This window comes from Staurois parvus, unplaced genomic scaffold (genome assembly GCF_062004578.1).
Source record: "Staurois parvus isolate SC_StPar_1 unplaced genomic scaffold, SC_StPar_1.0 ptg000025l, whole genome shotgun sequence".
NCBI lineage: Eukaryota > Metazoa > Chordata > Amphibia > Anura > Ranidae > Staurois > Staurois parvus.
In genome coordinates, this window is record NW_028317821.1 from 3,542,326 (window position 1) to 3,568,840 (window position 26,515).

At 37.0% G+C, this 26,515-nt stretch overlaps 1 protein-coding gene across 1 annotated transcript in view; it reads left to right on the forward strand.

The window, feature by feature from the left end:
• Nucleotides 1-24,342, forward strand: part of LOC149471185 (homeobox protein EMX1-like) — a 30,702-nt gene extending 6,360 nt beyond the window's left edge. Inside the window, exons 2-3 of the mRNA XM_089693845.1 lie at nucleotides 19,210-19,394; nucleotides 23,509-24,342. Coding sequence (XP_089549971.1) covers nucleotides 19,210-19,394; nucleotides 23,509-23,676 — 353 coding nt within the window. The 3' untranslated portion in view covers nucleotides 23,677-24,342. The remainder of the gene's footprint in view (nucleotides 1-19,209; nucleotides 19,395-23,508) is intronic.
• Nucleotides 24,343-26,515: the final 2,173 nt, after the last annotated feature.

Below are 26,515 nucleotides of genomic sequence, written 5' to 3' on the forward strand. Positions count from 1 at the left end.
TGCTACGGTTCTAGTTTTTTTTTGTTCTTTGTGAAGCAGTAGCAATCTTTTCAATGTTAATGAGCTGCCATGATGCAATGCATGTAAACCTTTCTGCAGTAACGCGCCCCCACAACAGAATGCAAAAGTGTGAATGAGGCCTAATAAAATGCATCGATCTCTATGGAAAAGGTTCTATAATTTAACTAGCAGTTGTCATGTAGATGCATGCAGTTTATTGTTTAATGTCATCTGTCATTTCAGGCTTGGGAGAGGCTGGAAAAATTGACTGCTGAATTCTTTAGTAGCTTTCTCTAAGAGAAAGTTAGCTTTGTGCTGATATCTTTGTGCATGATCATAATTATGGGTGACATTCAAGAAAGTATCTCTAAACTGCCTTTTGCAAGATTATTTTTGCTTAAAGATGTAATATTATGACTCAACCTAGTTATAGAAAACTTTATGGAAGATTTTTCTTTCTTTCCACAAGACTAAGCACCAGATGGCAGTCCCTGTACATCACTTTCAAAAGCCCCTGGGGGCTCTCAAAGTTAGGTGCCCACAGCATGCATATTCTACCTTCTGCCCTATCCAAAACCTGCAATGCAACATGGGTCCCATAGCAACCTATTGAGATGACCGCCACACCAAAGGATATAGTGGAGGTGCTTCTCAGTGCCAAATGAAGGTTGCCAACTGCAGGCACCCTAAAAAAATAATGAAACCCACCAGACATCACCTGCTTGCACCAGACATTGTTTTTCATTCTTTCTAATATATATCAGATGATACAATTGCCATCATCTAGCAGCTCCTATATATATTATTTTAAGCACTGCAATTACTATGGGGTTTATTTACTATAGCTGGAGAGTGTGAAATCTGGTGCAGCTTTGCATATAAACCAATCAGCTTCCAGGTTTTATTACCAAAACTTAACTGAACAAGCTGAGGTTAGAAGCTCATTGGCTACCATACACAGCTGCACCAGATTTGGAATGCTACAGTTGTAGTAAATCTACCCCCATGTACCTAATAAACTTGGTTTCAGCAAATCCCACTTTTTATTCTCTAAATAATTATTAAAAGGGGAGAGAAAAAAAAAGATAAACGGATAAAATAAAATGTAGCCATCATTTTCTTTCCTTTCCTCTTCTTTAAAACTGAAAATGTAGATATTCATATTTTAGCTGAAAAACTGAAAATCAATTCAGCCTTTTATAAACAGACCCTGAGGCCATTGGGCATCCCCACCATGTAGGCACTTGTCCTTTGGTACGCATTGTAATATTTTCTACATTGAAGCCAAGCTGGAAGCAAACAAAAAGATGTAATTAAATGTGTTATTGAAAATCTTATTAACATGTTACATGAATTATTAGACAGAATGTTGTGGCAAGGGTGAAAAGAGATATATTACAGCTAAAAACGCAGTGACATATATCAGTGGCATGCTGGCATGTCCCTTCTTGTTGATTTACTATAAAGCCATAACATTTTTGTGTGTGTATGTGTATCACCCTCTGGCTCTAAAAGGGTCAGTGCAGACATTTGTGAATCAAGTAGGAGAATTGGGATGTTTTCTCTTTGTTTAATAAGGTATCCATGACATTATGTGCCTCGGGTTTACTGAAGTGTCACGTGAGGCATAGTGGGTACAAAAATTACATATTATGTATTACTATTATATATTATTATTATTATAATTACTATTAGAATTGTTTACAAAAGTCAGCACAAAATTGAACTGTCTATGTGACAGAGCACTCATAGCTAACATCTCATGCAATGCAATCATGAATATAATCATTTTTGTTTGCTCTTTTCAAATAAAGCTGCTAATACATACATTTTCTCAACTATTAGGACACGGTCTCTCAAAAACCAGTAACAGTTGACTTTTTGGAAGCTTCCAGGTAATTGCAGAGTTGCAGTTATTAGTCACCAGTGATTCTGTAAATAAGTCTGGAAAACTTGGTGTCCCGGTGATCCCCAAGGACTGGTTTAGATGACATTGTCTTAAGGAGTTTTTGCAACCAAGCCACTCTTAAAAGAAAAAAATTACAGAGTCACAGTGGTATGGTTGCAGATGTTATAATTATGGTGTTCCTAAGCCTACCAGGTACATTTGATGTCATTGTCTTTTATTACAAAAGGCCGTTTTTCTGTTCTTGGCTTGAGATAGTCACTTCTCAATTTGGCTACCCATAGCTACTGTCTATGGTGGCAGCCTCTATTTGACTGCTTTTAGGGGAATAATTAGTTGAACAGAGTTGAAAATCTTATCCAATCAACTTTTCTTTCCTACATTACAAGATTACAAGATGGCACTAGTTAGGTGCAGCTTACTCCTCCTTTCACAATGTACTTAAATATGTATATCTAGATGTGCTGAGCATTGTTCTTCACAGATGGCTGGCCAACAGATATATCTCCAGGTGCTCAGATCATGCCTACATGAGCGTCCTCCTCCATAGATCTATGGACGCCTTAAATCCAGCTTATCACTGATGTTTTTAAACAGCGTCAATAATATATAGTGCAGTGTATTAGTAGTTACTCACTGCATATCAGCAAGATGACTAATATTTCCTGGTTCAAATTTGGCATTTTCAAGTGTCACCAGTCTGCTCATTGGAGAGTAAATCAACATCATCGTACTGCTGATCCAGTGTCTATGCAGCAGGCAGATGGCATGAATCATTGGACAAGTAAACCAGTTCACTTACATGTATTTCAGCTGTGCATTTAGAGTGCTACTTGTAATTCTTGTTTAGGTAATTTTTCACTTAAAGAGACCATAGATGCATAAAACACCAAAAAATACATTGGCTATTATTATACAGTATTTAGCCATGGAATCATGCCATTTGAGTTTGCTTAGCTTTGGCCTACATGATCCTACTGACAATAAAAGACAATCTTATTATTATAATCAGTCCATAACAATGTCTGACTATTGGTCTTCGAAAAATCATATCAAAGTAGCAGGAACAGTGCTGTGTGAGAAACGGGGGAAAACTTGCCTATGCATAGGACTGCTCCGTTGTTTAACTCTGTCTATGCACTTCAAAGCAACATACATGTTCAAGAAAAGTAGCTAATTGTTGAAGATTAATATAGTATAAAATTCTGTCTATTACAAAAAAAAAATCTCAAACCTAGTGATAAGGTCTCCATTCCTCATTGTTCAGTATAGTAATGCTGTGCCATGTGAGTCTTTAAAAAGCTATGGCCTAGTTGTGGGTATGCTGTATATTCCTACCTTATTGTCACATTTGCAGTCTTAAACTGTGTGACTGACAGCATATAAAATTTGGGATTTAAAAAAAAACACCTATTTTTTTCATATCAGTTGTCTGTACCTGTCAAGTAGCATTCATACAGTTATTCTAAAGTGTATCTATTAAACTGCTACTCTACAGTTGCCTACATAGTTTCAGCTTTCTTGTAGAGAACCCTTGGAGCTCTGAAACTTGGGACTTTCTGTTATACTTATACTAAATTCAGCCCAGAAGGTCAGGCGTTTGACCCGTTCTTTTTACTCTTGCTACCCACTTTAGGTTATCACTGTGATTGGCTGCCTCTATGAACTATAGTTTTACCATAATAGTGTACCCTGATCTTGGGGGTCCTGAAGATCCCTAAAAGAATGCGGAAGCTGAATGTATTCTCATGGAGGTGTTTGGTCTTGGTGTCAGATTGTCAATCATCAAACATTAACATTACTACAGGCTTGCTGGCCAGTTACATTATAGCCAGATAAACACCTTTATGCCTTTAGAGTTGGGAAGGAAATGTTGTCATAATCTCAATATTTGTAACTCTGGTTTGCCAAAATGATCCAATCTGGCTAATTCCTTGTTCCTCAGTGACTGGTCAACCAGGGAAGGAAGTGTGGTATGCTCTTTTAGTGAACCAAGGCTACATGTATCCATTTAGTAAATCAGCCCCACAGGCCAAAACTATAAGAATGCTGGTGCACAGGATTGGGGAAAATTTAATTTGTATTAAATAATGATCCCTTGTTTACATCTGTCTGTCTGTTCACATTTTGGCATCGTGACAATCTAAAGTGCTAATGTGAAAAAATTGCGTAATTTAATAAAAAAGATTTATTGAAATTGTACATTTATTGCCTAAATGACAACTTCTTTGGGATTGCGGCTTACAAACAATAGTATTTTAGCCACCCTTAGTAGCAGATAGATTGATGGATCAATGCCTTGTACTACACCAATTGCAATTGTCACAAATTATGCACTTTATCGTGTTACACAGTTGTGACAATGTAAATATAAGAACTATGTACATGCTTATATATAACAGGATAATGGACAAATTTCCAGGTCCACTTAAATGATACAATATAAGCACATGGTCAAGACTTTTGGACTGAATCTGTTTTTTTATTTGATCCAGCAGTTAGACGGCCAACAACAAAGGAGTTTTTCCCTCTAAGCATGTTTGTGCTTCTACTGTAGAATAAATAAATATAGTACATGCTGCAACCGTTTATGTTAGTGTCATTACCAGCTTGTTCTGGCTCATAATTTCTTAATGATCTTGATATATTATTTTACCAATAATACTAATAATATTGTAGTTGTCTCTGCTACTGTTAAAAATTGGAATAACCCAACTCTTATAGTTCCTTTGTAGCACCATATACTATTGTTTCAGCATTACTGCCTTTCATTCTGTCCCAGCATACAACTCTCTAATAAGGGGTGGTCAGGTTTCTTGATATGGAGGGCCTCAAATGCGGATATTGTCATCACAAAAGAGCCACGCATAAAATTCAGTGAATATTCAGTATCAGAGACAGCAGACACACAACAAGATATAGTTAAAGATTATGGTCATGATACAAGAGATAGTCATAGCCTGTGGACATAATACATGAGATAGTCAGAGACTGTAGATAGAACACAAGAAATGGTCACAGACTGCGGACAGGTCACAAGAGATGGACAGAGACTTGATATAATTCAGGGAATGGTCAAAGACAGCTGGCATGGTATGGGCGATGTTTAGAAACTGTGAACATGATACCAGAGATGGTCAGAGACTGCAGACATGATAGAAGAGATGGTCAGAGACTGCAAACAAGATACATGAGATGGTCGGAGCTGAGGAAATGCTGGAGGAGATGGTGAGATGCTATTATAGGAGTTCTTTGGGATTGGGGACATGCTTCTGGAAACATTCATAGACTGCAGACATATTACATGGATACAATTACCGCTGTAACAGGAAATAGGGAAACTCAGATTAGTGCCTGCAAAGATCCCAAGGGCCACATGGATAGTGCCAAAGGACCACAGTTTGGGCACCAGGTCTCTAAAGCCACAGTGATCTCCAAAGATAGTCTCATAAGACTCATAAGGCTTCATCAGTAGTGAGCTTCCTCCTCCACAAAATGCTTTCATACATCTTTTGGCTTTTGTAGCTACAAAGCTCAGGTTCAAAAGAGACAGCAGTTATTTTAGAAAAAAAATGGGGACATCTATTAATTTTCTATAAACCCATTTGTTAATACTTGCTGGTAAGAATGGAAGGTGAGTGATTGCAGTGAAAAAATTGAACCCCATCTAGTGGCCTATCTTCAAATCTGTACATTTGTTACTCATGATCAAGGCCTCATGCACACTGAAAGGTTTTTCTGCTGGCAGCAGAAAAATGCTAAACACAAAAAAAATGTGTAAACACGGTACCACGTTTTGCGGTTAGATGTTTATTGATTTCATTGTCCAAAGTACTTGCCATTGAAATGAATAAATGCCAAAATGCTAGCACGTAGGTGCGTGCAGACGCATTTACTAGCATTTAGTGTTTTTTGGCCAAAACATTCTTCTCCTAAACGCGATTCTTCTACATTCAAGAAAGGGATGTTTCACTGGCCCTAAACTCTGCTGCTGTTAAACTCTGATAAAAGTCTATTTGTGCATGAACACATAGCCATTTATTGAATCGACTGCAGGGGCTTTGACAAAAAAATGCCAAAAACTCTTGAACTCAGATTCAGCAGTAGTAAAGCAGCAGTGTGTATGAGGCCTAACAATAGTATGGAAGACCAAACATGCAGAATATGAAATAAAAACATGTATGGAACATATATATTAAGCATTACCCTACGGTGAACACTGACAAAATACAGTACATTTTTCCATTAAAATAATACATTTTTGCTACCGTAATCATACTTGAATCAAATGCAGTGGACTGCAGCTTATTCAACTATGGCATGTGTAAAAGATCTTTTGATTCATCTAATGGAGTGGTATTTCCTGTTGTAGTAAATGTATCTGTGTTCTATATGATTTGTATAGGCTGTTTTTTTTTTAATTTTCCTTTGTGCTAGATTTTCAGGGTAAATCAAACGGTGTATCTTTTGCCAAATCAGCAAACCTTTGTCGACCTGTAAAATCAAACATTAGGAAATAGTTGTTTACCTGATTATTTTGTTTCACTAAGTTTATATCATAAATACATAAATAGCAAGTGGCACCAATAATGTGCATTGGCTGGAAATTGTTCTTGTGTTCATCAGTACTTTGGCAAGTGATAGGGATCTTGTAGAAACATGGTTACTAGATGGTTACTATCTTAAAAGTCAAAAGTGATAAGAGTATGTAGTTAATATATGCGTTGATAGTATTTTATATAGCAATCCATTTTTAAATTTTACATTTACATGCCAACTAAGCTGATCAGCAATTGTGTGCAGGGGTTGAAGCAACCTATAACAATGCCAGAGGTGCTTACAAAACGTACCTTTTGTTCACATAGTTTAATCATTTATTTTAAAAAGTTGTTGACATTGCTTAATCAGTCCTAATGTTTGTCCCAATACCTTCCCTTGTCACATTTACTAGACAGCTTAGTCAGCAGCAGTAGACTTGGCATTAAAAACTGACCTGGGGCATTCTATCTTTAATGAATGGGCACTCTTACTATGAAAGAATTATAAGGAAATGCTTTATGAAGGATATTTAGGGGGCAGAAAACAGATTATATTTTAAGACACGAGAAGAGAAAAAATGAATTCATATACTAAAAACTGTCATTGCGTGTTTTGAAGCCATACTGTTATCAGCAGTCAATTTTTTTTGCCATGATGGTCATTTAAGTACGTAAGTTAAATATAATTTTGTTAGCAGCTTGTTCATGCTGTTGATTTGTCTTTTTTGTCCAATAGGTTTTAGAGTATATTCTAGGCAGTTACAAAACTAAAAGAGGATTTATTCAAATACAAATGAAGTAATGTAATAATATTAATAATGATTAAGAACTAGAACTTAGTTTGCCTTTCACATGGTATCTTGAATAAAGTAAGTCCTAGAATGAGAGAATCTCTTAATAAAGCATTATATTTGTAATAGGATATCATAGAGAAGATATTCCTACAGTGTGTTTTATTTGGGTTTACACAATTCCTTGTGCATGAAGAGCGCATGGAAACTCACTTGTGTAGGTGTAAATGGGCCTATAGAGTATTTCTCTGTCTTTCACACTTAATTGCATAGATGGGGAAGAATGGGATTCCTACTTGACATGTATTTTCATGCAGCTAAATCTAAGAGTTTTGCCGCAACGAAGTGGACAAGTGTGAATAGGCCCTTCGAATTATCTTTGCGGTACAATTCTCATGTAGCCCAGTGAAGCTGTGTTTATTTCAGACATGTAGTCATATACAGGATAAAGAGCAGTTTCACCTGCATAGGACTGGATATCTGGAGCAAGTACATTTGCACTGGGCTATGGGAAATATGCTCCTTTAGTATATGTTATACGTTTGTGTCATTATAATTAACGAAAAGAAAACAACATATACATTTCTGGAAATCACCTTTTATACTGCCTTGGTACTCTAAAAATTCTGTAATGTAAAACTAAAACTAAACATACATGCATAGATTCCTATATCCACACTAAACACCATGGATGGACAGCCGGCATATGGGCCTGTCAAACTACCAAATAGTGCCTGCATCTCATTGGTTCCAGACACTGCTTGGCTAACAAATTTCCATCCAGCTCCGTCAATAAAAGTCAATTGAACAATTTAGTTTTCTTAAGCCTGGAGGTGTTGACAGGGGCACCCATGTCTCAAATTTCGACCAAATCAGCAAGAATCAGTCAAAATGTGGGCCATATATGGCAGCCTTTACTTTTTAGTTTCTGGACAAAAATAAAAAAATTGGTCCCAAATATTAACCATGTGTTGCATATATCCTATATAGTATTTCTGTCTGTTTGTGTTTGTTTACGATTAAGTATATGATCATGGTGGGATGGTACAAGACAACCCTTTATTCTGGCATTAAAGCTGTTTCTTTTTTTGTATACTCATTATAAGCAATTCAGACACTGTTCTCACTTGGGAGGTGGAATACAAATGACACTGTACAAGGGGGTTGTATAAATCAGCCCTCTCATTTGATATGAATATGTGGACAGGGCTGTTATATTTCCTTCATTGCACTGAAATCAACCTAGTTCTGTATTGTTTGCACGATGTTACAAACAATATATATATATATATATATATATATATATATATATATATATATATATATATATATATAGTGTTACAACTTGAAATATGCCTTTTAGCATTGTTCTTGTATGTTGGAAGGCATGGTAGGTGTGTTGATTAAAAACAAGTTCCTATCTAATTTGCACATTTATAGAAAACAGAGAAATAGGTGGAGCTGAAAGATTACTGAGGACAATGTGTTAGCATTGTGATATACTTTATCAAGTAAATCCTTAATATACAGCTTAGCATTGTCAGCTTGGCACCCCAATTTGCAGTAACAGCATTGAGAAAGTAAAACCACATAGGCTATAGTATGGTGGTCCAAAAGGAATCAGAAAGCCAGCCAATTAACTGGTGCAAAGCACATTCTAGTTTTCTTAAAACAGAAGCTATCTACATTTCACACTGCAAATCCCCCAAAACAAGGAGTTTATCGTAGGATAGAGTGTAGAGCTGTGCAAATCATTCTTTTATTGGCCAGTTGTTTTATGGCAAAGATGCCACCTAATAATATTTGAGTGTGTTTTGCAGGCATTTACTAAGTGAACTACAACTTGTTGACAAAAGTAAATATCTATCGCTTATTATGCAGGATGCATCATCTATGTACCTGGTAAATAATAACAGATGGTAATGAAATCTCAATGCAGCTTGTCCTGTTTTCCTCTTACACTGTCCATCATATTCTCTGTGTGTATGGATGCAAATACCTTCCATATAGCCTGTATGCCATTTTTTTCTTGTGCTTCTGTTGCACTGGGGTTTATTTACTAAAGCTGGAGAGTCCAAAATCAGACTCCCTTCTGCATAGAAACCAATCAGCTTCTAACCTCAGCTAGTTCAATGAAGCTTTGGCAATTAAACCTGGAAGCTGATTGGTTTCTATGCAGAAGTCAGTCTGATTTTGCACTCTCCAGCTTTAGTAAGTAAACCCCACTGTGTCTGCATGGTAATCACGGAGAGCATTTGAAAGTGTATGTATACCTGTAAAAACAAACTCATAGACAATAATCTCAAAAATCCATATTAGTAATTTGGAATTGATTCGTAGGGATTCGTTTACGAAATAAATACTTTGCTGTATTTTGTCTTGCACATAATTAGATGATCGAAGTGAGCATATCTGCTTTTTTCACAAAGCTAAGTGAGTTTTCACTACCTGTTCAGTAAATCAGCCCCATGGCGGTCTCTTTCCTCTCATGTCTGGAAAGTCTTTGGTGATCTAAGGGTAGATTTCTAACTGAGAGTACAATGAAGTGAATAAAATAAAATATCCTTTAAATGCATGTGCCTCTACTATGGGGGCTCTCAAATTTGTAGAGTTAGGACCACAGAATACCAGGGTGCCATGATGTGGCTCTGTGGCTTACGTATGTATTTGCAAATGTGTGCTAACTAAACCCCTGTTTTTAACACATACTGTTAGACAGGCTAATTTGGTTGTTGGCAAGCTGGCTGGCGAGTTGATTCTTGAACCCTTTTTTTTATTTTCCTTTTTTTACTGACATACAATGAAGTGATTCATACATATATTGACACTAACATTACAAGTTTGGCTAATATAAAGTGGGATATTAATACAGAATATATTATGTAGTTAAAAGGTGTTCGTTAAACACAGATATGTTATAAATCTCAGGTTTGTGCATTTCATTTTGGATTGTCCTATTATGTTATTTTATGACGTTACTGGTTTTCTTTTAAAAGTTTTTTTTTCTTCGGTTTGTCTGTACTTCACAAGTGTGCATCTTAGGTATAGACAAAGTGATAATACCTAAAATTGTTTTCGCCTCTGTCATTATCTATACTAGAAAACTTATAGTGTACAATTGTAAATTACCCCAACTTACTGGGAATGTTCAACAATTTTGCAAATTGGTGTGCCCTAAAAGAAACTGCCCAGACAAGTTTGATAAGGTGTATTTATTAACGTTTCACTGTCACGAAAGGCAATCCTTTAAAATTGAGCATGTATTTACGCAGTTGTGATGTTATAACTATTGTGGCTTTTTTCTTTTTTTCAAAAGAGAGCTTTTAATTCTTAACTGATAGGTCTTAAAGCGTATGTAAAGCCAAAATGTTTTTTCTTTTCCTTTTAGATAGAGTAGGAAATGGTTAGAACCCCTGACCTTTTTTTTACTGCTTTCTGTATCTGTGTGTGCTACTGATCATTGTCACTGGGGCTAAATGTGAGGGAGAATCTAAAATTTTGCTAGTAAAGGAATAGAGGAGAAATTTTCCAATGGAGACATTTGTCCAGGTGTTAGCTTTCTTATAGAGGATTTAATTCACTCCTACATCATCCTACTTTCTGATGTGTCTAGAGGACAGAAAGGGAATCTTCAATAATAATAGTAAAAAAAATAATCTGTGGTTTTAACCCTTCTCTACTCTATTCAGCACTGAAAAGAAATGGGGTTTTTATTTTGGCTTTAGATATACTTTATGTGCAAGGCCAAATAGAATTCATTAGCTGAAGTCAGAACAGAGTAAGTTGAATTCTGAGTGGCTTGAATATCTTTTATCGCGGTTAGCATTAAGGTTTTTTTTTTTTTTCAATTGGACCAATTTTGTCTACTTTCTGTTCTGAAAAATCAATAATAAGTGTATTTTTTAAAAAGTGGTCTGTATGTTTAAAACCTAGTCTAGGATTACATGGATGATTTTTAATCTCAGAAACATAAAAAACCCTTAGCACAAAAACCACTATCTTGTGCTATTGGGGGAGATTGTTGGGTTACTGTTAGTAGATTAGTCTCATGAGAGTGAATTCACAGGTTATATTTGAATGGGAAAAATCGTTCACTAGAACAATTGCCCAATAATCTCCTAAAAGAGCAATTGTAAGCAATTAATGTTCTGCTCCTCTTTATGTCTGTAAAAGAGAAAATAGAAGATTGCTGACCAACAGTTTCTGGTAAAAATTGCAGCATTTTGCAATTGTGGAAGACTCAAATCACATTAAAAGTAATGTGATACAAACAACACAATCTGTCCCAGGTTTTACTAGTGCGTCAAACACTGGCCTTCCATCTTGGCCTTAGACATCTGAGTGGGTGTTTATTGCTGTTGTGTCTTTTGTTCATTTTATTTTTATAGGCATATGAAAGACCAGAGAAGGATGAAGAGGGGAGTTGGACTGTTAAGTGAGCACTTGTCCATGCATACATGGAATTTTAGTGCCTATGGGACCTGAATACCAGAATCAACCTATAAATATAAAACAAATCTATTCTTCTCTTAATCAGTCTCCCAACTGTCAATCTCTATTTAAAAAAAAACAAAACATAGCACCAGAGAGTTAGATGAACAGTATCTATTAGGACTAGCCATAAGTATGTTACTTGTTTAAAGGAAGAATAGAGATGAATTGTATATCCAAAAATTCCTCTTTGCTGAAAACCTGACAAGCTAACTAGATATATTAGCTGGGAGTCTACTGTTAAAAAATATTTTGACCAGATTTTTGCACTTAATGCAGGGGCGTATTTACCACAAGACAAACAAGTCATTTGCCTAGGGTGGCGTTTTTCAGGGGGGCAGCGATTAAAGAAGAGACACACGCAGCATGGGGACCAGGTGGGATCTGAGAGAGGCTTCGGGCTGCTTGATGGTGTATGCAAAGCCTGACTTTTGTTCCCGGGGATGTCTGGAGCTGTGAAGGTGAGTGTCTTCTCTCTTGCTGGGGTGGGGGTTGCCAGTGTGTAGAGGGCAGTTGTAGTAGAAGGCTTTCTCGGGTTGGGGGGGGCTGGGGTGTTGTTGGTCAATATCAGGCTCTCATCGTGGGGGAGGAGGTTGTTGGTTGGTGTCAGGCTCTCTCTGGGGGGGGGGGGGGGGGGATGATTTTTGTGTTGCCTAGGGCAACACGAAACCTAAATACACCACTGACTTAATGCACACATCCACTGTCATACCTCATGATTCCTAAAGTACAGAACTGTTTTCTATCTTTTCACCAAATAAAAAAATGTCCAGCTTTCAAACATTACTTTAAAGGAATTATTATCTACTGTACCTATTTGTACCATATGGGTGCTTACAATGTCACAGAATTTTGGGCCCATTCACATCTGTGTGTTTGCTGTGGTGTTACACATATTTTTTGTGGCAAGTAAACAAATTATTGCTATGTAGGTTTTCAAATAATTGTGCTACAATGCAGTAAACACAATGCACAAATCACATAAAATGCTGCTAATTTGCTAGAGGAACTGATAATCTTCACTCAAAAAGTTGAATGAAGATTCATTTAAATTACCCAATCGTGAAAAGCATTTTTTATTATTATTGGTTTAATCTGCTCATGATTGGCTATGCAAAGTGTACACAGCCACTTGATTTACTAAAACTGGAGAGTACAAAACCTGGTGCAGCTGTGCATGGCAGCCAATCAGCTTCTAACTTCAGTTTGTTCAATTAAGTTTTGGCAAAAAAAACCCAAAAAACTGAAAGCTGAATGGTTTCTGTGCACAGCTGCTCCAGATTTTGCGCTCTCTGGTTTTAGCAAATCAACCCCATCATGTGAAGATTCTCAACTCCTTTAATAAATGAACCCAAACATATATTACAGGGACCCATAGTAATGAATGGCGCACATTATTGCATATTGAGGTGTGCATCATAATCCTTTACCGTATGGACAAGATTTATTGCAGCCTTTCAAAAAACATAAATCCAGTGAAATAACATTTGCAAAAATGTGTTATAAATGTTAACAGGCCCTCTGTGACTCCTAAGGTGGGCTGAATTAATATAAATATTTATCTACCCTTATTAAGGAAAAAAATATAGAATACGCCCTTACCTTTTTTAATGTATAGGTAGTTGGCATGTAACTATCTATATTACAATGTCAAGCGCATATAATACTTTTTATTATAACTGCAACATGACAGTAATAAAAATATTTGTCATCGGATGTAAAGGATGAACACAAATTTAACAGCTACTTTAACCCTCTGTCTACTACTAGGCCACTGTTCTATTTTAAACCAATCTATTTATAATGTTAGCATTTATATAGCATGAGATCTGAGATGACAATAAGAAATTAACTACACAGGATTCTTCTATGTGCATGAGCTAAAAAAAACATATCAATTGGTAAGGATGAAAAGTCTGGTTGAGTACACATAATTGATATTTTAGATATGTTCAATTGTGAGGTGGCTTACTTTTTGTAGCTGGAAGGTAAGCTTTGAAGACCAATCACAGGAATCCTGAGGGCTCCCTAAATACTTGCCGGACAGTTCTAAATTGATTGTCATTTAGCCTAGTGAACAATTACCGCTTTTGACAAACGATGAGTAAGTTAACTCTTTTTTATTCTTAGAAGCAAGAACACCTTTGTGAATGAATGCTTTGGTTTCAGTAGATTTTGAGAGATAAAGCCGTATTTATTTGTATCCCTACCAACAATAATCTGCAGGTTTTCCAGGACTAAAGCAAGCTTTTCCTGCTTTGTTCTATTTATGCTATTATTATTATCATTATTATACAGGATTTATATGGCGCCAACAGTTTGCGCAGCACTTTACAGAATGAAGGTAGACATTATAGTTACAATACAATTTTGTGCAAGAGGAAACAGAGGGCCCTGCTCCTTAGAGCTACAGCTCGCTAATTTACTAAAGGAGTATATTTAATATTGGTCTTTGTTTACTTGAGTTACCCAATCAGGTTTAGGGGAGCCAAATAAAAAAAAGAAAAATATCCTGAACTGCTTAAAGTAAGTAAACACTTAGCGGTGTAAGCATTTCTCCATCATTAAATAAGCCCTAGCTCTTTTTTGAAGGGCAGAAGCATGATTTGTCCAAAGCTCTTCAGGCCATTGTATGCAAGTCAGATCATGAGCCACTCTCTAAATGGAAATGACGGAGACAAGACATAGGGCAAAAATGACACCACTATTACAGTGCAAAAAGAACTGCGGAGCTTGCATTAAATACATTTATAGAGGCAGCTGTCTATACTTCAATATTTTTATTGAAAGATTGGTATACAACAGTATACATAGAAATAGAGACAATATGCACCGACATGGTGAGATGGAGTATATAAACATATACATAGAACATAACAGCACATAAGAATTTTTTTTTTTTTTTTATACTTCAATATTTTTATTGAAAGATAGAGGCAGCTATCTAAAATGCACAGAAGGAAAATAATTTTGCCAAAATGACTCAATTCTTAACTTTATATGTCTCTTAAAAAATCATGCAATTCTTTGAACTGTCTTTATGACTTTTAGAATGAAAGCTCAGAAAAAGTAAACAAACAAGGACTGGGTTTTGTATACAATGTTTGCCTATAATGGCATTAGGTAGTTGGCGTTTGCTGATATAGCAGTAAACGTTTGTCTTTTAGTTTTCATATATATTTTTAATGTATTTCTAGAAAACATCAAGTAGAAAAATAAAGATGCAAACAAATCTTATACATAATATATTACTGGTATAGGTATTAAGGATGGAGTGGCTTGAATTTATGTTACAAGAGATGTGGCCCATAAGATAGGGATATACAGAGGACCAGGATGTTGATTGCCTTTTTTTTAAATGAGAGTCTACATAGAGCAGACAAAAGCAACAAAAACAAAACTAATGGGGACTAAATACTAAAAAATAAGGCTCAAAACAGTTTGCAAGGTGCAGAGTAAAATGCATGATAGAAAATTGGCTTTCTTGCTGAACAATGTCAAGAGTTAAAATTATTATTATTATACAGGATTTATAACAGTTTGCTCAGCGCTTTACAAATAAAAAGGGATACCAAGAAGTTGTAAACTAGATACTTGCACTTTAAAGCTAATGAAGGTGAGTGAGGTCAACCAGTTGGGTTAGCTAAGAATTACAGAAATTAGTTGTCCAACCAGCAGCTCCAGTTGGATGCAGGTTTGTCTGTTTTTTATCTTCCTTCATTTTTAAAATAAGAGATTTCTAGTGAAAACATTTTTTTTTTTTTGGATAGAGTGGGAAAGGGTTAGACTATTTTTTTATGTCCCCAGTACAAAGATTCACCCCTCTATTTGTACTGTCTACCATTGTCACAAGAAAGTAAGTGAGGGGAAATCTAAAATGTTAGACCTGTCCCCAGGAACAAGAGGTAAGGGGAATTCCTCCAGTTAGGGAAACCTGTTCCAGGGACAACACTGTAGGAGTGCAATTTCTGCTTTCGGAGATCTTTTCTAACATTTGTGTTTCTGGAGCAGGAAGAGAAGGGAAGAGTCCTCAATGTTATGTAGGCAGCAAAAAATAAACTGAAAGCAGTTTTAACCCTTCTCTACCATATGAAAAAAAAAGTTTTGACTATAGATACACTGTATTGTCCAAATTTAGCTAGCTTGTCTCTTCATAAGATTTTATAAATAAATTGGAAACGTCTGAGATAAAGAAGAACACAGAAAAGCCTGAAAGAAATTTTCAGCCTTACATATAGGAAATTATGTGGCAATGCCATTGTAAAGATGAAGTGGTATCAGTGTTGGACATTCTAAATTGTGTGAAATGCCTCCTAAAAATATTTTCTGTGATAGCTTCCTGTGGTCAAAGCAATGAGGTGATTTATAAGTCAAGGTGATTGCGGCTGACCACTGAGAATAAGATTTTTCAGAATCAACTTCAGTTTTTTTTTTAATCAAGGAAGTTTAGTAAGAGATGTTAAAGCATAAAGTAAATTATAAAGCAGTTCTTAACCAATTTCAAATAGAACCATAATGGGATGCAAACATGAATACGGTGGTGTAGTGAATTGAATGTAAATCTGTTATGAATTTGTTTATAAAAGTCTTTACTTGACATGTTGGAATTAATAGGTTTTTGCTCATAGTTCAAGATCTAATGAGTTAATACAATTGGATAAAAGAAGACTTTTTCTAGTAATCGTAATTAGGATTGTGCACAGAAAGAAAAGATATCTTGGTTTAAATTAGTTTTATCGATTTTTAAAATCTGATATCAGATACATATGTTCAATAAATTCTACAAGTCTGTGTATATTATTTTTCCTTGTCTTATTTAGTAATTAATTTTAAACTCATAAAACAGCAAGGAGTTGTCCAGATATGGACTATAAAGTGGCTATTGGCAACACAGTGGCTTAGTGGTTAGCACTTCTGCCTAGCAGCACTAGGGTCGCTGTTTCAGATCCCAACCACGACACTACCTACCTGGACTTTGCATATTCTACTTGTGCCTGTGTGGGTTTTCTCCAGGTATTCCAGTTTCCTCCCACACTCCAAAGACATGCTGGTAGGTTAATTGGATCTTGTCTAAATTGACCCTATTATGTATATGCAAGTTGGGGACTTTAGATTGAAAGCTCTTTGAGGGCAGGGGCAGATGTGAATGCGTAATAAATATGTAAAGCTCTGCATAAATTTATGGCATTATATATACCTGTAATAAATAAAATATGCAGAATCCTAGATTTATGTAATGCTATTGAAATATTTAACATTTTATATGTGGTCATACTTTGCAGTTTAGATCCTAGATCTGCTAACTTTCTGTGAATACTACGTAATATGCATAGAAAAAAATTAAAAGAGAATTGGGTAATTACAGTGAACACAGCTTTGCCTTCTCTTTGGTAAGCTAAATGAACATTTCACAAAGTAAAAAATCTTTACCCTTATCCAATAAATCAGTCTTTAGACTGGTTGGACTAGATTTACTAAAATGTGTGGGTGAGGGGAAGTGATCCTGGACCTGATTTACTATAGCAAACATGAGGTGAAGTAAGTCTGTGTGCAAATCAAGTCAGGTGCAAGTGAATTTAAAATAATACGGCTTATTCACTGCTTTATTGGAGGTTGGAAGTGAACACCTGTCCTTGTCATATCACTTTACATTTCACATTATTAACTTGATCATTATTTTTTTAATTGACACTGCTAACTTATTAATGACAGAGAACAGCGGGGAATAGAATGCAAACTTCCAATTTCAAATCCTTCTAATTATGTGTACTGGAACAATATTTTGCAGTTGTTCGCACCTGTTCTTTGTGTACTTTGTAAGTTACCTTTAGTCAATTATTTATGCCCACATTTAAAAAAAAATTAGAAAAACAAAACAAAATTGTCTTCCAACCCCTTCCCCATGGTCTCTCTCCTTGCTGGTTCCAGTTATGACGAACAGTTTCCTGAAGTGGGTCTACCATAGATGCTCCTTTTGGCAAGGTCATTACTCCTGCACTGATTACAGTAATCCGTGCAGGTACAGTAGCCATGATATAAGGATGAGACGTAGTTGCTGTTAAATTTACCCGCCCCCATTCCGAGAAGGGAGACTGGGATGCTGGTACCGTGGAGCAAGGTGAATATTATTGAGTACTGTATAAGCAGGGGGTGGTATTTTTATATGGCTTAAGTTCCAGTCAAAACTTATATTTGTATTTTGTGTGGTTGCTTGCAAGTCGAATCACATTCTGGCTTTTTATATATGTTGGGTTTTTAGTGGATGGAAATAATTTAGTAGTCTACAAAAAAATAAAGCAACTTTCAATATGACATTCTGGGAAGGACAGAGACACAAACTAGTACACGAGAATCTCACCATTACAGTAAGAGATACAAGAGGCTGACAGATTCCCACCATTGCTTACCCTTGGACTAGTTGGGGTCTAGAATACTATAAGTAGGTGTTTTCTTGACAGCCAAACATTTCTCTTGTTTTATATTTTTGCATTTTCTGAGCAATGGACATAAAACTCTATTGTACACCATCTTTGCTATTTTCTGTGTAATTTTACATTATTTATTGTACATTTCAGCATTGCTAAGTTGCAATTTTTTAAAACTAGAAGCCAAGTATTTTATAACCTCACCATTCATGTGGATTTAATAAAAACTTTTTACTAGTGGGCTTCTTTGCGTAACTAATTTTTTTTACTTTGCATATGTGTGTCTTGGTGATGATGATGCCATTTATATGATATGTATCACAATACACACCATATAAATGGCAATACACATTGGGAATTGGTTTCAGTTGTGCACTTTAGAAAGCCCCTTCTTCAAGGCCCCAATACATGTGCGGATGAATTAAAAGAAAATTCTGCTTTTCTTTCTCTTTGTCGTGCCAAGGTGCCAAAAAGTTTATTTATTCTAGGTTGATACTGTGGCATATAAAATTATTGACCATAGTGACCATTTATTTTTATATTTAGCTAATGTTATTTGACTTACTGGGTTTTCATCACATCAGAACTACTGGTTTATTGTCATTAGTTAAAGGAATTTAAAGGGTATATATTTTTTTTGGAGGGAGGGGGAGGTTAACCTATCTCGGAGACACATCAAGAAGTAATAGGACATCTCTCCAAAATGAGGACAAATGGCCAGTTGTGACTGGAACATGCATCCCCATGGAGGATGTCCCTTCTATTTCTGTTCCAGGGACTACTGTAAAATGCTTTACTTCTCATCAGTTTCTGTATGGAGACAGTGGTCACCTAGACAAATAGAGAGGGACAATCCGCACAGCAGGGTCACAGACAGAATTGGATATTTTTGGCTTTAGATATACTTTAAGTTTCCTCTTAACGAACTTGGATGCTTGCTACAAACACTGATTTTGTGGCCAGGTAAATTTCAGATCTTTTAACAGTGTACAATATTTAAATTTTATTGTTATATATTTATATAACTATACCTATAAATATATTTTCTATTTCCAAAGGTGAGGAGAATACTCCAGAGAACTATTTGCTTCAGGGACCTTTTTCAAGGAAACCTAAAAGAATACGAACTGCTTTCTCTCCCTCGCAACTTTTACGCCTTGAAGGAGCGTTTGAAAAGAACCATTACGTAGTTGGGACAGAAAGGAAACAGCTTGCAAACAGTCTGTGCCTCACAGAGACCCAGGTATGGAATACACTACACAAAATTTTACTTTTTGCTCAGAGCCTCGGGAAGTACAGAAAATCAAACAAACCTATTTCATTTACACATCGAATCCTGTATACATATAAAGAGCTTAAAGGCTTTCATTAAAATTCAGATTAGTGATAATATGTGGTGATTACACATGCTATACAGTAAGTGGGTTTGGGGCTTGTATGCTTATTCAGAATTTTCCTATGCAGGACAATTTTATTTTTCTGCCAAGCTAAAGAGGTTATTACCTAACTAGACTATCTTAGTGCACCTTTATGGGCTGTCTAGGTGGTCTTCTGGGACTATGTAAGGGAAGGACTGTATGGGTGCATATAGTTTTTGTTTTACGGAGAGCTTCTCATCTCATGTTTACTTGGGTGTGAAGCCTTTCAGATACCGCCGTTCTGACAGTCCCCCAGGTCATGTACGTTGTACTACAGTTGTAATTCTGGATGTTACTTTAGTCAAAAATGAAACTGAACAGATTCTTTACTGCTAAAGAACCACAATGATGCTTGGGATCAGAGAATAAGATAAAAATTCACAACTAAAATTATGGAAATGTCTAATAATCTGTTATACATTGCGATAATGTAAATTTTTTAACATTTATAGAAAGTATCCAATTTCATCCTTGAATCCTGTTTTGAGGTTTTCTTGCCAGGGCTGGGTTATATAGAACATTTATAAAATTGTATATTTACTGCAATAATGCCACTATTTGTGAATGATGGCAAAAACAAGAAAAATAGTAATATTTGTTCATTGTTGTTTTAGGCTTTCAACTTTTATATTTTTTTTCTTCATTTTTTCTTTCTGTAAGACAAAAAAAAGCAAATAACAGTAGAATACACACAATAAATGAAGGAGTAAAAACAGCAATGTGGTGGATGAAATCCTTTATTGGAATCCTTTACATGCAATATGATAAGAACATGACAGCTCCAAGACAGGACAGAGGAGCAGTAGACACGTTTCACACGAACACGTAATGACAAAGCACGTTTTTGTGTGAAACTCATCTACTGCTCCTCTATCCTGTCTTGGAGCTGTCATGTTCTTATCATATTGCATGTAAAGGATTCCAATAAAGGATTTCATCTACTACATTGCTGTTTGTGCAGCCAACCATTCTGTTTTTCCATTGCATCTGTGATCACGGATCGGGCCAGCACCTGCGTGTCTATGGAGGGGTTATGCAGATTCGGCACTCACCTGGAGCGGATCTTTTGCTCTTTCAAATGAAGGAGTAAATCACACATACAAAGCAACATAGAAGTTTACTTAGAGCAAAACTAAACTGCCAGATGTGGAATGTGGGATACTTGCATATTATGGTTGACATGGCAGAGGTTTATTAAAAATGGAGCACACAGAATCTGGTGCAGCTGTGCATAGTAAACAGCTTTTAACTTCAACTTATTCAATCAGCACAATTGACAATAAAACCTAGAAGCTTATTGGTTACTATGCAGAGCTGCACTAGATTCTGTGTTCTCCAGTTTTAGTAAATCACCCCCTTACCTCCCACTTTATCCTTCCCCAGCACTGACACCTCTGAGTTCTACCTCAATGCTTCATACCACCTTCTCTACTTCTTACAGTCCTGTTTTTTTTTCTTTGGCTCTTGATCGGCCATCAATGATGTAACTACTCCTTTGCATGCTTTCAGAATTACATAATCACAGCATGCAGCTCCATTCTCAGCATCTTACAGTTGTCAGAAGTCTACAGTGCATTGTGTGTGCACAACAGGCAGCATAGGAGAAAGGGGAAGGAGTTTTTTGGGCAGAAAAGACATACAAGGAGTCTGGTTTATTAAAAGATATATAAACTGTGTGAATATTCACTTAAATTAGCCAATAATGTGAAAATTACATTTCTGTTTACCTTTTTTATCTGCACATAATTAGATATTCAAGGTAGACAATAATTTGATTTCACATTATTGCATAATTGAATTAAATATTCACACATTTTATTATGTGCTGATTGTCACCTCCTCTAGTAAATCAACACAATAGTCTCTTCTGCCAAGCAGATTTCACCTAAGCAGAAAACATGGCAAACTTGGAAGCCACTTCAATACCAGGTACTTATACCGCCTTCCTGCCCAGGCCAATTTTCATCTTTCAGCGCTGTCACGCTTTGAATGACAATTGATGCGGTCATGCAGCATTGTACCCATATGAAATGTTATCATTTTTTTCCACACAAATAGAACTTTCTTTTGGTGGTATTTAACCCCTTGACGCCGACGTAACACAAATATGCGGCCTCACGGACCTGGGCTTTTTTCTGTGGGGCCGCATATTTGCGTACCTGTCTTTGTGCTGGGAGCGCGCCGCTCGGCGCGCTCCCAGCACCAAGACCGCGGTGTCACTGAGAGCCCCGGGTCCCGTTCTAACGATCGGGACCCGGGACTCCCGATTCCGGGTCACGTGATCGCTGTGATAGCCTCTGATTGGCTATCACAGTGATCAATCACTGTGCAGCCCGGCCCCCTTGTTTTCTCTCTCTCTATGAATGGAGAAGAGAGATACATTGTATCTCTCGAACTCCTGACATAGAGAGAGAAAAAAAAAGTTTGTAAAAAAAAAAAGATAAATAAATATTAAAAAATAAAGAAAAATACCTAGATCAAGGTTTGATCTAGTTCAGTACCAGGGTTAGTGTTTGGGTCAAGGTCAGGGTCAAAGGTCAGGGTCAAGGGCAAAGGTCAGGGTCAAAGGTCAGGATTTAAAAAAAAATTGGTATCAGTGTCAGTTAGTGTTAATGTCAATGTCAGTGACAGTGTGTTTTATGTAAAAAAAAAAATAAAAAAAAAAGACAAAAACAAAATGCGCACTGTTGTTTCTGGGCTGTACTACGGGTACAAACAACAAATAACATACACATATATGGTATCGCTGCGATCGTCAAGAACTGGAGAATGTATTTTGGGTTGTTCTTTGGTGGTAGGTTATGGTCGTAACAAGAAACACACAGTTAAATATAAAAAAAAGATTTTTTTTACTATTTTGGCCCAGTTTTCCTTTAATAATAAAAAAAAATTAGGAGCTATCCATGACCATTTACCACCAAATGAAAGCCCAATTTGTCCTGAAAAAAACAAGGTATAATCCACCTGGATGTACAAAGTAGTTGTGACGATATGTACGGTTTTACTAACATGTCAACGTTGCAGAATTGTGCTTAGGCATTTAGATTTGTTTTACCCTTAGGCGTGAAGGGGTTAATCACTACTGAGTTTGGTACCTAAGACTACCTGAAACTTTTGAAAAAAAAACCCGCACTTTTCTTCATTTCTGTTATAAAATTTTGCAAATAAATAACATTTCTTCATACATTTAGGCCAAAATGTATTCTGCTACATTTCTTTGGTGAAAATAATAATAATAATTGAATTTGTCGTTTTTTTCAAATGTTTCTATTATTTTTTTTATTTTTTATTAAATTTTTCCTTTTTTTTCCTATTTTATTTTTCAGCACACTGTGACCAAAGCAATACAATGTTGCCATAGTAACAATGAACTGCTCTGGGCAAGTGATCAGGATTTTTTTTTTTAACACATTATGATTGCCAATTCCAATGTATTTCATTGATATTTGCAATCCTTGTTACTGAATTAAACTGATTCATTCAGTCTTTTATTGTGATTAGCTGTGATTGGGCAAAGCTGATCACGTGATACAGATGGGCTGTGATTGGCCCTGTCTATATCATGTGACTGACTTGACCAGTCACAGCTAACAACATAATTGTATACAATGGATGGCATGACAGGAAGCCATCCATTGTATACAATTGACATGTGATCTGCTGTGATTGGTCACAGCGGTCACATGACACTGGCGTAGTGATAGGTCATCGGCTGTGTCCCGTGGACACAGCAGGTGATAGATTGCACCGCGTGAGCGGCTCACTTTGACAGGACGTCATATGACTCCCAGTCACAACGGCGAGTGTCCCCCCGGCCGTCAATCTGCTATAGGCCGAGCGGAAGGTGTTAATGACAAAATCAATAATTTTGTAGTGAAATCAATTAGGCCAAAATTGCTCTCTTAAACCCTGAATACTGAAAATCTCATTCTTTTGTAGGTAAAGGTATGGTTTCAGAACAGAAGAACGAAACACAAACGTCAAAAGTTAGAAGAAGAATGTCCAGAAGCACAGCAAAAAAGAAAAAGCAGTCAGCATGTCAGCAGATGGAGAATGGCAACCTGTCAGAACAGCCCCAAGGATATAGATGTTACATCCGATGAATGACATCAGTGGACATACAAAAGGCACATTATACATGGAGACTATCATGTCAGGTGATCACATGCCAACTGCAGGAGATGAAGTCAAAATATACTCCACTTGGAGCATGAACATTGGGTGTACAACTGTAACTTCAGTACTTTAACTGCAATAACCAGGGTCTTCGGGATATCTGTTTGTCCTGCAAATCCTTTGGCAAAATATCATAGCACTGGCCAAGCATAGTGAAACTGTCTACACTTGAATGCAATATAGACTGAATCCAATGGATCAAGAACTCTCAGTCAAAAGATAACAGTACAGTAAAACTTGTACCTCAGGAATCCCCGTTGTGTACTAGATAGAGTTGGTGTAAATATATATTTAAACATGAAAATGTGGCAAGAGGAGGGGACTTATTAAATGTGTACAAAGATGGTATCATTGTTATTTATTGTCCTCAGGGCACATGAATGCTAATTTAGATAATGGGAATGGACAATATCTTGCTCCTTTAAAGCTGAACTCCGGGATAAGCAAATCATGTCTAAATACAAGAGGCATGTGTATCTTCATTTGAATTATGGTGTAATTATGTATTTTTTTCAGATCTGTACAGTAATCCAGAATGAAACTTTGCCTCTGTGCAGGAGCTTCCTTTAATAAAGACCAATTCATTGCTGCTCTTTCCCCTTGTGCAGAGTTAATAGTCTCCTATCTGCCCCTCCTGTAGTTTTCTGCAGGCAGCCTATATGCTATGTTATGATGTCACTGATAATTTTACAAAGTCATAACTGGATTTGCAAAGGCATTTGGTGCTCACAAAGTAGACTGATATCCTTTATGGCTATGGAGGAATATATTTCAATGAAAGTTTTTTTGTCCGGAGTTCAGCTTTTATTAGTGTACTAAATACAGTAACCCAAAGAAACCATTTAAATGTCCGCTTCTTTTAATCAAGTGAGTAAGCAGATGATATCTGGTTGTTTTAGGTTACTGCAGACTGTACATAGTCATTGCGGTTTTTGCTGCCTTATTATACAAGACTATAGATTTCATATTTTGATGCTACTTTAAGGATCATCACGTATAACCTGTTAAGTTTAACTGACCTGCAGAGTACACAGAGTTCAGAATCATGTGTACTTTGGTATAGATTAAAACCTGTTCATATTTCTCTCTATCCAGAAGAAAGGCTATAGATGTTCACTTGTTGCATGCATATGAAGCTGGTGTCAAGACGAGTGCACCTAATGCTGCTTCTGGGGTGGAGACACTAGTAGTAGGGCTACTTTCCATTATCTCCAAACATGGCGCGTAAGACTGCATGGGAACTCCTTTCCCAAAAGTCAGTCTTATTTGTATATACATTGCTCAAAAAAATTAAAGGAACACTTTTTAATCAGAGTATAGCATCAAGTCAATTAAACTATTGGGATATTGAACTGGTCAGTTAAGTAGCAGAGGGGGTTGTTAATCAGTTTCAGCTGCTTTGGTGTTAATTAAATTAACAACAGGTGCACTAGATGAGAAACAATGAGACGACCCCCAAAACAAGAATAGTTTTACAGGTGGAGGCCACTGACATTTTTTTCCCTACTCATCCTTTCTAGCTGTTTTTCAGTAGTTTTGCATTTGGCTAGGGTCAGTGTCACTACTGGTAGCATGAGGTGATACCTGGACTCTACAGAGGTTGCACAGGCAACTCCTCCATGATGGCTTATCAATACATGCCGTTGCCAGAAGGTTTGCTGTGTCTCCCAGCATAGTCTCAAGAGCATGGAGGAGACTCCAGGAGACAGGCAGTTACTCTAGGAGAGCTAGAAAGGGCCGTGGAAGGCCCTTAACCCATCAGCAGGACCAGTATCTACTCCTTTGTGCAAGGAGGAACAGGATGAGCACTGCCAGAACCCTACAAAATGACCTCCAGCTGGCCACTGGTGTGAATGTCTCTAACCAAATAATCATAAACAGACTTCATGAGGGTGGCCTGAGGGCCCAATGTCCACTAGTAGGCCCTGTGCTCACTTCCGGGCACCATAGAGCTCAATTGGCATTTGCCATTGAACACCAGAATTGGCAGGTCTACCACTGGCACCCTGTGTTTTTCAAAGATGAGAGCATGTTCACCCTGAGCACATGTGACAGATGTGAAAGTGTCTGGAGAAGCCATGGAGAACATTTATGCTGTCTGTAACATTGTTCAGCGTGACCGTTTTGGTGGTGGGTCAGTGATTGTCTGGGGAGGCATATCCATGGAGGGACTCGCACACCTCTTCAGGCTAGACAATGGCACCCTGACTGACATTAGGAATGGGGATGAAATTCTTGAGCTCATTGTCAGACCCTACGCTGGTGCAGTTGGTCCTGGGTTCTTCCTGGTGCATGACAATGCCCGGCCTCATGTGGCGAGAGTATGCAGGCAGTTCCTGGAGGATGAAGGAATCGATACCATTGAATGGCCCCCATGCTTCCCTGACCTAAATCCAATAGAACGCCTCTGGGATATCATGTTTTGGTCCACCTGATGCTGCCAGGTTGCACCTTAGACTGTTCAGGAGCTCAGTGATGCCCTGGTCCAGATCTAGGAGGAAATACCCCAGGACACCATCTGTCTTCTCATTAGAAGCATGCCCCGACATTGTCAGGCATGCATACAAGCACGTGGGGGCCATATAAACTACTGAGTACCATTTTGAGTTGCTGCATCATTTTTTCACTTTGATTTTCGGGGTGTCTTTGAATTCAGTCCTCTGTAGGTTGATAATTTTCATTTCCATCAAACAATGAGGCATCCTTATGTTCCTAACACATTACCCAGTCCATATCAGTATAGATATGCAGCATGATATTTTTTTCCATT